Consider the following 12,511-nt stretch of genomic DNA (forward strand, 5'->3'; position numbering starts at 1 on the left):
TAATTTTTAATAATGATTTATTTTATAAAAAATTTCAATTTCAGCCACTATTTCATCCCTTAGTGGTTTAAATATCCAAAAATTCTGAAATGCATATGTTTTATTTCTGACAGAAACCAAAAACCAATTATTATAGTCCTAGCTTTAAAATTGTCTTAATTGCATATTTTCAAAAAGACTTTCAGCCACTATTTCACCAACCTTACGAGTGGAATTTCGAACAATCCCTTCTTAAATTATGATTACAGTGTAAGATCAACACTCTCTCCAAATTTAAAATTTCTGTCCTCAGCAGTTTGTGCTAGGCGGTGATGAGTCAGTGAATCAATCTGGCCCTATTCTACCTCCTTAGGGGTTAAATTTCCAACAACAGTGAAACAAGTATTTTTTTAATTTATAACAGAAATGGCAAATACAAATTTTCATAGATTTAGCTTCAAAAATACCTGCATAATGAAATATTTTCATGAAACATTTCATCCCTTATTCCTCCCCTCAGGGGTCGAATTTCCAAAAATGCTGAAACTCATATTTAATTTTCTCTGACTGAGAAACCAAATACCAATTTTCATATGTCTAGTTCCAAAATTGTCTTAATAGAGACGTATTTTCAAAAAGCATTTCATCCCCTTAGGGGTGGAAGTTTCTATTCTTAGTGGTTTGCATTGGGCAATGATGAGTGAGTCAGTCACTCAGTCAGGACAATTACCTTTTATGTACATAGGTTTAAGCTTCAGAAAAATTCATACACATGAATATATCTTTCTATTTAATCTTCTGAATCAGAGACACATTATTCCAGTGGATAGGCAGTTTCTTGATCATGGTTTTGTAAAATCAACATGGTGGTGACAGCAGCCAGTTGCTCATGAACACTTCGACAGCACCAACATCATTAAATTTGTATCCCCTGACTACTTCCTTCAGTAGTGCAGACAAATGAAAATCACAGCGCAATATGTCCAAACTGCAGGGAGGATGTTCTAGTATGGTCCAGAACAGTTCCTGAATTTTTTGTTGAGTTTGGGCAGCTGTGTGGAGCTTCAGCATTATCATGAAGCACGATCACACCCAGATTGCAAATGTGCAGCTTTTCTGATGATGTGCACACTTTATTTAGTCCATAAGTTGGCAGTAGTATGCAGTGTGTACAGTAGAATGTTCATAGACAAACTGATAATAAGAATTCCTTTACAGTCAAAAAATTGGCCTGGTGAAAGTAGGACTTGCACACAGTGGGTACTGTATAAACTTAGTAATGTATAGGGATAATTCATCCATTCTGGGAATTGAGAATCTTGATCATTTTTGCCTGTTATCAACATTGATGCTGACAAGATATCAGTACCATGGATTCAAATATTTTTGGGAATGTTTTAATAATAATAATAATAATAAATTCAATAATACAAAAGTGACAAAGTTATGCCGCAGGCAGGTGACAACTATTGTAATAATCTGTAGCTATGCATTCAGGCTGACTGGATCACAATGGTAAAAGTAAAAAATCAGACAAGGAATGACTGTATTGCTCATATGATATATTTCAGAATTTATCCATCATCAAATATCCAGGAGCGATTACAGCATACAGATACGGCATTTCAAGTTGTATGTGAAACAAAAATTTGCAGCCTTGTTTGCACATGGATATAATGTTTCATATACAACTTGAAACGCCATATCTACATGCAGTAATTGCAGACTAGTCTTCGAATATTTGTTTCATGTACAACTCAAAACAATCTACGTGCAGTAAGTGCTATTGGATATCTGATGATCGATGAATTCTGAAATGCATCACATGGGCAATAAAGTCACTCCTTGCCTGTTGTTTGTCTTTTAGCATGGCAATCCAGTCAGCCTGACTGCAGAACTACTGATTGTTTTAATTTCAAGTTTGCCATAGATAACAAATGACAAAAGAATTTTTTGTGATATAATTACAAATTAACAGTTTTCAGATTTTCTCTTTTACTTGTACTGTGAAACCATACTTGCCAAATTTCATGGTTCTAGCTCAACGAGAAGTACACTATAGATGTAGGTGAGTGAGTTTGCAAGTAAATCGCCATACCTTTTTGCTGCATTGACTTAGAAGCTTACATTTATTACACAATGGATGGCCTATAGACCTTGGTATGTAACATAAATTTTAATTTGACACAGCTAGTCATTCTTAAGAAAAAGGGGTGTTACCAGATGGATAAACAGATAGAGTCACATAAGAAATGGCAAAAAAAATTTTTCAACGAAAATAATTTTTGAAAACATAATGTTATTAGATAGATAAGAAAATCTACTCACCAAGTAGTGGCAGGAAAACAAATATATAAAAGATGTTATGCATGGAAGCTTTTGGAGCCAGTGGCTCATTTTGCTGGCAAAAGGGTTGAAGGGGAAGAAAGGGGGATGAAGGAAAAGGACTGGTAAGATTTAGGGAAAGGGGTGGAGTTCCTTCCCATCCTTTCAGGTAAGTCTGCCCTGACCCGGGGCTCTGAGTGACTTTTCTGAACTCTACTGCTTTTCCTAAACCTCATCATACACAGTTTTCACATTTTCTTCCTTTGATTATACTGTGAAACCTTTGAGATCAATGGGAAGTACCCTACTTATGCATATACCTGCTCCTGAGAAAGGGGTCTTAACAGATGGATGAACAGACAGACAGCCAGATAAGTAATGACAAAAAAAAATTCATGTGACATAATTACAAAATTAACAGTTTTCAGATTTTTTCCTTTTACTTGTACAGTGAAACCTTTCTTTCTGCCAAATTTCATGACTCTAGGCCAACAGGAACTACCCTGTAAGTTTCAATGAGTGAGTTTGCGAATATTAAAACATGTGACATAAATGTCAGTACCTTTTGATTGCATTTACTTCGAAGCTTCAATTTCTTACATCACCAAGGAACCGTAGACGTCAATATGTGGCATAAATTTCAACTTGGTATGTCTACCTACTCCTGAGAAAAAGGGTTTTTAACAGTCATACTGACAGAAAGACAACAAAGCAACCCTATAAGGGTTCTGTTTTTACTGACTGAGCAACAGAACCCTAAAAAGACTGTGCAAGAACCTTCCCCATGGTTTTCAGCTTTGACAGCTGCAGATTTGTCTTTCTTGGGCCATTCCATGCTGCTTTTTCAATTCTAGTGTGTAATGGTGCATCCACATTTAATCACAGGTCACAGTATGTTGCAAAAAATGTTCCCCTTGAGTTTGACAGCATGTCCTTAGCCATTTGTACACCTTGAGACGATTAAATTTGTGCTCTGCAGTGAGAAAATGACGCACCCACCTTGTGGACACTTTCCGAAATCCAGGATTGTCAGTAATGATCGTCTAAGCATTATCTTAGCTTACACCACCCTCAGTAGCAATTTCAGCAACTGTTGTCTACATCTACATCATACTCCGCAAGCCACCAAATGGTGTGTGGTGGAGGGTACTTTCAGTATACTGTAAACAGCAACAGTCCTATCACACTTCCCTGTGGTACAACAGATACTAACTTTACATCTGTCAATTTAGTTCCATTAAGAACGATGTGTTGAGTTCTATCTGCAAGAAAATCTTGAATCGAATTGCAGGCCTGCTCTGATACTCCATAAGCTCATATTTTTTCATTAAACAGCAATGCAGAACGGTGTCAAATGCCTTACTGAGCGGCATTGTTTTTACTCACGTCAGTTGACAATGTCTTACTTTCAAATTCATTGAACACTTCTCTCTTTGCTCTCCTTGCGCTCAGTTGTGCCTCATTCTGCTTTTGTTTGTCAGCTAGGTTTTTACTTCTCTCAAACCTGAGATGAAGTGCTCTTTGTTTATGTAGTGCTTTTCTAACATGGCTATTAATAGGAACAGAATGAGCTGAATTTCACAGGATCTCTGTTTGCAGAATCCATGTTGATTTTTATAGAGGAGCTGTTCATTTTCCAAAAAGTCATAATTCTTTAGCATATTCTATGGTACAACTTTTCTGGTGTAAAAACAGAGTTTATGGCGAAAAAAAGTGAGAACAATTGGAGGTATTACAAAGAGAGATTCATGCCCTCCAAAATTCAAAGAACTAAAAATATTAACAGTGCCTTCTCTCAGTATTAAAGTGTGTCTCTTCTCAACAAAAAACTTACCAGAGACTTAAACTTGCAGAAGTTGTATCCACAAATGTGGAACAAGGAACAGTAATAATATATGTTTACATTGCAGTAGATGAAGTAAATGCTAAAATAGCTCTAAATATACTATTATAAAGCTGAATAGTAAGCTATTCCTGACAGTGAGAGACCAACCAAACTATTATTTTGAGAGGTATCAACAGAACCTTTTAATAAACAGCTGTGTTTCAAGATAGAAGAATGCTGTAATAGTATGTATCTTTCATATGTAATTTTAATGTAAAATTTTATTGTTGTATACCTGCAGAAGTACAATTACCTAAATCCAACCAGTGGTTGATGAATGATCGAAATTAAATAAATGAGGTTGGCAGAACATCGAGGCCCTGGGTTGCAAAATTTTAATTTTTGTTCTGCAGCTTCAGCACTATTACAACTCATCTATCTAAGAAATATATGTTAGTATTCAAAATTAAAGCAACAAACAGAAATTTTGCAAGGCTGCATTTATCTTGCCACAAAACAGTATAAAAAGATTATGGTAAAATAGAAACAATATAAAGAACACAAAAAGCAATCAACTGCAACATGTACAATGCAAGACAAAAACGTTCTTCATTTTTTCCAACTTAACAGATTTGAACACACATTCTGACAACTGGTTAATGTGCTCAGTATGGGGTGTGACCATCTCTGGCACCAATAGAGGCCTGATGACAATGGGATGACCTATGAATGATGTCATCAAACTCATGTTGTGGGAATAATGGCCTTTTTTTCTCCAGAGCTGCTTACAAGTCTTGGATAGTGGTTCATGGATGCTGACAGGGTGCAACCTGTCTCCCTATGCATCCCAGACATGCTCTATGGGATGCAAATCAGGAGAGCAAGCAGGCCATGCCATGTGTGCAATATCTTCTGTTTCCAAAAAGCATCAACCATCTGTGCTCTATGAGGTCGAGGATTATCATCCATCATTACAAAGTCTGGCCCACAGCACCTCACAACAACCATACATGAGATCCCAAGATCTCCTCATTGTATCTGAGAGCAGTTAAATCTTGCTGATTCATCAATACAATTTCATGAAGAATTGTTCAGGTGGTCAACATAATCCCTGCTCACACCATTAGGGATCCCCCCAATATCAGTCTCTTTCCACAATATTTGGGTCTCTAAATCATATTCCATGTGCCCTTCAGATGTGACTCCATTGATAATCACACTCCAGATCAAATTGGGAGTCATCTGTGAAAAGAACAATGGCCTACTGTTCAACCGCCCAGGTGGCATATTGACGGCTCCACTCTAGATGTTCCCTTCTGTGAAGACATGCCAGAAGCAAACAGACAGCAGGTCTCCAACAATAAAGGCCACTCTGCTGAAGCCTTCTGTACAGAATTTGCCTTAACACAACATCTCCAGGGGATGCCGAAAGGTCAGATATCAGTTGCAGTGCAGTAGTAATGAGGTACCGCCGTGCCCTTGCATCCAAACAGCGGTCCACTTTTTCTGACATCACACGTGGTGGGCCCTGTCCTGATCTCCAGGAGACAGTTTCAATCTCTATAAATTGTCACCTCATCTAAGAAACAACAGAACGATTCACATTAAGCCATCAGGCCACTTCAGTTTGTGACTCTACTCCTTCCATTCTTCCTATGGCCCTACACAGCAGAGAGTCTGGAGGCATCTTCTCTGTGCCATACTGCACCAGCTGTGACTGTGTGAAAAGTACTGTGGATGTGGGACAACCAAGCAAACATTACCCCACTTTTTTTTAAGTGCCCTGATGTCATAGCTGATGCAGTTGTCCATTGATCAGAACGCCATCTTCCATGCAGAAAATGATCGCAATGACATCTGTTGACAGTCTGTATGATTATATTGTGAATTAGACACAGGACAATGAAACAGCAGTTTGTTGCTTTAATTCTGAACACCACTGTTCATTTAAAAGAGAGAAATATTTGTTATGACAGTGCTGCTCAAATAAAGCTGTTTTTATGTCAATATTTGTGCAATATATTAATGATTAATTCCACTGAAATTTAAGAGTATTTGACTAATGAATTTGTATTTTAAATGGCACAGTCACAAACAATGGATAGTTATCAGTGGGGGAGCTTTATAACAGTTACTAAATACTTTCATTCATAAATTAATGTGCGAGTTTTTACTAGCCTCAAAATAGAATCTGTAAGTAAAAACTTTGATATTATTGTTTTTAAAATTTGCATAATATGTACAATATGCATGTACTAATAGAACTTATTAAGTTTGTGGATTGACTGTTTCACATGTTTCTACATGTAAACTACTTTTACTATTACATTTTAATATTAATACTCTTTACTGCAGGTAATCAGCAGTTAATACAGTTGGTACCAGTCCCAGACTCTGTTTATGATATTCCTGGAAGAGAAAGTAATGCAACATATGAAATTGTCTTTCAAGCTCAAGACATTCCAGCATTAGGCTACAGGTCATATTATGTTTCCAGTACTAGTCAATCACGACAACAATTAAGTATTCTAGCAGAAAACAGTACTTCTATTGGAAATGATGTAAGCAGAAAAAAATTGAATGAATGCAGATAAGAATATCAATTGAAGGTAACTCTAATGCCACTTCTGTCTACAGCACTTGCAGGTACTTTTGAATGATACTCAAGGCACTGTAAAGTCCATAGTAATCAATGGAACAGAGATTGCACTCAACCAAAACTTCTACTTTTATAAAGGATGGATAGGAAACAACGCAGAATCATACAACAGGTCATCTGGTGCTTATATATTCCGACCAAATGGATCTGATGCTCTAACGGTGTCCGAAACTGCAACAGTGAAAATATACAAAGGTTAGTAATAATGAGTAACTTGCAGAATATAAATGCACAATTTAAGAATTTTGTGTGGAGTTTAATTTAAAAATATCCAAAAGTTTTATAAATACATAGTCAAACAGAAAATGAACACACATGCAGTAGTCACATTACTTTACTCATAGCTTAGAATCTAGCATATAAAGCAATATTTTAGAAAATTGTTAACATCATAGTCATCCAAAACTTTTTTATCCATGCACAATGTAAAACTAAGTTTTTATTTTCATTTCATCCAACATATTCCAACACTTTCATTAAATACATACAGTTTTCAGATTATGAATGGTAGACTTCTTCCGTATACACTCCATCATACTTAAATTAATTTGTTAATTAATATTAAGATATTATGTTTCCAATTTTTATTTAATACTGATTTTCATCTTTGCAGGTGATCTTGTAGAAGAAATACATCAAACCTTCAATGACTGGGTTAGTCAAGTTATCAGAGTTTACAGGGATGAAAAGCACATTGAATTTGAGTGGCTGGTTGGGCCTATTCCTAGAGAGTATGTATTTCTCTGGCGTTGAATACCAATGAAATTTATTGTATTGGGAGTTATATATAACAAATTCTTTTTTCTACTCACAGGGATGGAATAGGAAAAGAAATAATTTCACGTTTTAATACAGATCTGTTTAATGATGAAACATTTTACACTGATTCAAATGGCCGGGAAATGTTACAAAGGCGAGTCAATTATCGACCTACATGGAATTATTCTGTAGAGGAGCCTGTCTCAGGGAATTACTATCCCATCACATCCAAGATAGTAATAAGAGATGATAGTAAAGGCTTAGAAATGGCTATTCTGAATGACAGAGCACAAGGTGGTTCCAGCCTCCAAAATGGTGAAATTGAAATAATGGTAAGCTGTAAGAAAATAAATTTTTAAACTAAAAGAAATGAATTTTGTCAGTCATAACCTGAAAGCACTAATTTTTATTTCCTTAACTAATTTTAAAAAATTAAGGGCAAAACGAATACCTCTTGACCTTCAGTTCATCACTGTACACTGCTGCCTCCACTTGCATTTACATTTACTGACAGAACTTGAGGTGTAGATTATTTATTACTGTCCTACTTGTAAATATTACATCTGTTATTAGTGGGGGAAGGTGCCGTAAAATGAGATACCATGAGGAAAAAATTCTACTGTGACTACAATTTTTTAATTATAAGGTTCATGGTTTTGTAAGTTAACATTACAAACTGTTAACTAAACTGTGTTTCCTGAAAGAAAATTATATTACACTTTATATGATTATTACAGTGTATTATTAGAAAACTTACAGTGTCATCTCATGATTGTCATTGGGCAAAACGACATACTCTTATATCTTCTACAGATATCAACTTTTATTTGCAAACATCACACATAAACACCAGAAAAATATGGGTAATCAAATTATAGGTAGGCTATTAAACACTTATCATTTCTTTGCTTCAATTATGTAGGTATATACATGCCTCCAATCTTTGCTTGTTGAGTCAATTGCCAGTTTCATTCCTCTTGGATAACTCAGATGCCAATTTCATTACATCACTCAACATAAGTCACTATAGCCTGAATTCAAGGTCTTTAATGTGCTGTAATAGCTCAGTTTCTAGTTATGCTGGAAACATTTGCTAGAACACCCTAAACCTTTATCAGCTCCAAAAAATAGCTTATTCTTGCCTTGTGCTCTCCTTCTTAGAGTAGCCTCTGAACACTAAACATTTTTGAGGCATGCTGCCAACTCATTTCTTTGTTATCAGCATCAATAACCTTCTGCATTCTCTTTGAATCCTATGACTGGAGGTTAATAATTCTGTTATAATTGCCAACCATTATTTAGTAAATAAGAATAAAATACTACTACTACTAATAATAATATTAATGAACAATATTTTTATTTTATCATAAATCAAAATGAATGGAACAACAGGAAGCATAAATCATGTTTGCCAGTGAAATGACATACCTATGTCATTGGTAAGTCATTTTATTTGGTTACAGCATTCCATGTGCAAGGACACTGCTCATAAAAACTAGACTCTCTATACCCAGAAATATGCTTAAAATGTTTGCAAAGGAAGTGTTTACTCATCTTCTATGTTAAAAGAATTTAAACCAAATTATACAGCTGCAGTATTCCACAGAAGAACAATTGACACAATTTCTAAAACCGGATGAGTATGGATTCTTCTCATAATACACAAGCATCTAAGCAAATAGCCTTGCTATTTTTGTGTGATACTGTCATCAATAAAAAAAATGGTACCATAAAGTGCTGCCTTTTATGGCATTAAAAAGACACATGAGGTTTGTCATTCAACCAGACTATGTTGTTGTACGACTCTTTCCCCTTCATGACATATATTCTGATGAATCTGATGTTTTGTTTTACAATAAGTATAAGACTGACACACAAAAGACTATACAATATTCTCAGATTATTCACTAAAATAATATTTTAATTTCAGGAAGAGAACGTAATGCATTTAAATGCTTGTATAATGGGATCATCCATTATTGCTGCGATTTTCACATATCAGCTGAACTGAGCAGTGGACATCCATTCTACACTGTTTCATTCTCATTGTGTACTCAGTTAAGCCATCACAAAGAAATCAGCACAATTCAAAATAAAATGAACAACTATTTTGCAATTTGTATGCTGTCTCTTTAGTGCATGATCTATAGTTTCCAGTACAATGTTAATTAAAAAGCATAACAAATTCTTTACCAATATATGAGATAAATTTTTATTTAATTTCATAACCACATGCACAGATATTCCCTGATATTTCTGTGAAGTCACTGGTTTCAGCTCCTTATTATTCTTGATCCAAAAGCTAATTTTTTTTAAAAAACATATTACTTTATCATACACTAAAGAGTGAAAATTTAAGAATGTAGATTAACTTTTATTACACCCAACTTGAAATTTTCAAAGATATTAGACAGATCATTCTAAATAAACAATACAGGCACAAATATAATGTAATTTCACTTTCTAGCTGTAACAAAATTCTCATGCAGAATAGACAATATCACATAGTTTTGATGAGATATTCTGCAGAGTTGCTGAGCCTCCTGCATTACATTGTTCACTTTGTGCAGTTTGCCATTTTCTCGGGACTGTCGAATGTTGGTTTTTCGAATTTTCATGGAGCTTCATTCTGCCCTTGTTCAGTGATGTAAACTCCACCTCTTGATAGAGTCCACTTGGAAAGTCAATTGTCTTCACTAAACAGGAATACCTCCTTCATATTGAATGCCTTGTAAGAATGTGGTGGACTGCAATTCTCCTTCATTTGTCCATATCTGTGTAATTCATTGATCAATACATTATTTCATTTGTTCATTTATGAAAGATATGGTGTCCAGTGATGAATATCATGATCAACACATTATTTCATTTGTTTATTTATGGAAAATATGGTGTCCAGTGATGAACATCATTGGGCACAAGATCTTTTGGAATCAAATAATTGAAAGCATACATTGATCGATTTCTGTATTGTTCCTTTTCTAGGTAGTTGTGAGAAACTCCAGGAAAATTCCTGACCACTAAGTATACAAAAGCTATGACTTTTGGTTCTAAATTATGATCATAGTTATTGTATTATGCCCATATTTATGATAAGATGCCTGTTGCTTGAATTCTGTTATCGCAATGACACAAATTTTGTACATCTATCTTGCTAGGTAAAATTTCATGCACTGTAGCTTTAGTAAAATATCATCAAAAGCTTTTGTGCTGAAGATTTGAAATGTGCATCATAATTGGTTTCTAGAGTGAACTTCAAATCAGTCTCAAAATTCTAAAAATGTTTGTATGTTCACACAAGGCAACATCCCTCATTCTCAATCTGTACTCAACTTTTATGATGAGCTGTCAAGGTCTTAGAAGAATAAAGACTAGGTCATAAACATCTGTCAATTCAATCAAGAACAACAACTGTTCACAACATCCATCACTGCACATCAGAGGTATAAAAATATATCACTACACATCGGAGGTATAAAATTATAAGCAACTACCATTTGACATCAGTGCAGTGACATAATTCTTTCAAAAAGGACGTTCACAGATTGTTAGGTGTCATGTGTAATTAATTTTTATCACATTCCAGTGTATGTAACAACCATTGAGTAACAAGTTATTCAATTACACCACTTTCTATAAAGTTTGTCAAAATCAGGAAGGCACTCAATATAACTTCTGTCACCCACTCCACACGATTGTGAGTTGGCCAAGACAGCTGACTCTCCCCATGGATTGCACCATGATACTACTCATGATTTACTATAGTTGACCTTGAGTCCCTCAAATTTTGACTGCTGGGCAAGACACAAAATAATTGAACATTTCTTACAGAGTAAATTATTAAGAGTACATCCTTTAGTTCTCCACCTCGGTAGCTGAGTGTCAATGTAGATGGCTGCTGTGCGTGAGACCCAGGTTTGATTCCCAGAACTGCCAAGCAATTTTCCTTGGTGGAGAACTGGTACAAAGTTTACTCAGTGTTGTGATGCCTCTCAAGGAGCTACTTCAATGCAGTGTAGTGGCTTCAAGATCTGGAAATTTGTCTGCTGTGGTGACCAGTGTCTTCCTGCTTTTTACAAACTTTGCAGAAAGTGATGTAATTGAATAACTTGGTACTCAGTGGCTGCTACATACACCAGAATGTCATAAAAACTAACTATGCACGTTCTCCAAGAATCTGTGAAATCTGTTTTTGAAACAATTCTGACACTGCATTGATGTCAGATGATCATTCCTTATATTTTTATACCACCCATTAGCAGTGTGGATGTTTTGAACAGTTGTTGTTCTTGTCTGCCACTCAGTAGTTGGCATCAATTTTGCTGAAGCATTTTGATTTACAAAGCTACTCCAAATTATTTTCAGCTGTTGCCACTGGGTTAACTTCATGTTGATTGTATTTATTGAATCTCACATAGCCCAAACACATACAAACACTTTCATTTACTACTGAAAGCAATACAGATCTTAAGCACCATTCCATTGGTTCCTGGATTGGATCACTGACTTCAAGAGATAAAAACTTTATTTAAAGCTCTCGGGCATCCAGCTGGGTGGTAGTGATAAGATATCATGACATTTCAATGAATGTCATACACATTATCTTCTGGTGAAGCATTGATACTTGCAGATGTGCCAATATTTATATTAGTGGTGCGCACCCTCCACCTAACTGCAAGCAGCTGGTTCTGCTAGGGGATGGGGATGCAGTGATGGGTGGTTTGGCTTTGCTTGAATCTCTGTATGAATGTGCTGGATGCGTTTTGCATGTTGGGCAGCACTGGCTGCACTCTTATTGTATTGCAGCTAATGTGGTATTCCACACTGAACTAAGTTCATAAACTTCATCCTTATTGATGAGGTTCTTTCTATGGATTCATTAATAATGGCAAAAGTGTGATCTTGATTTATGCTCTTCTCTACCAGTGTAGATTCCTCTGTTTGCCCCAGTCTTATACACCTCA

The 12,511-nt window shown here is 35.5% G+C and overlaps 1 protein-coding gene across 1 annotated transcript in view; it reads left to right on the top strand.

Annotated features, from left to right (window-relative positions):
- Positions 1-12,511, top strand: part of LOC126167284 (lysosomal alpha-mannosidase-like) — a 101,221-nt gene that overhangs the window by 54,569 nt on the left and 34,141 nt on the right. Inside the window, exons 11-14 of the mRNA XM_049920465.1 lie at positions 6,485-6,690; positions 6,767-6,983; positions 7,402-7,519; positions 7,603-7,879. Of these exons, the coding sequence (XP_049776422.1) occupies positions 6,485-6,690; positions 6,767-6,983; positions 7,402-7,519; positions 7,603-7,879 (818 nt within the window). The remainder of the gene's footprint in view (positions 1-6,484; positions 6,691-6,766; positions 6,984-7,401; positions 7,520-7,602; positions 7,880-12,511) is intronic.

The sequence above is a fragment of the Schistocerca cancellata genome, chromosome 1, assembly GCF_023864275.1.
Source record: "Schistocerca cancellata isolate TAMUIC-IGC-003103 chromosome 1, iqSchCanc2.1, whole genome shotgun sequence".
NCBI lineage: Eukaryota > Metazoa > Arthropoda > Insecta > Orthoptera > Acrididae > Schistocerca > Schistocerca cancellata.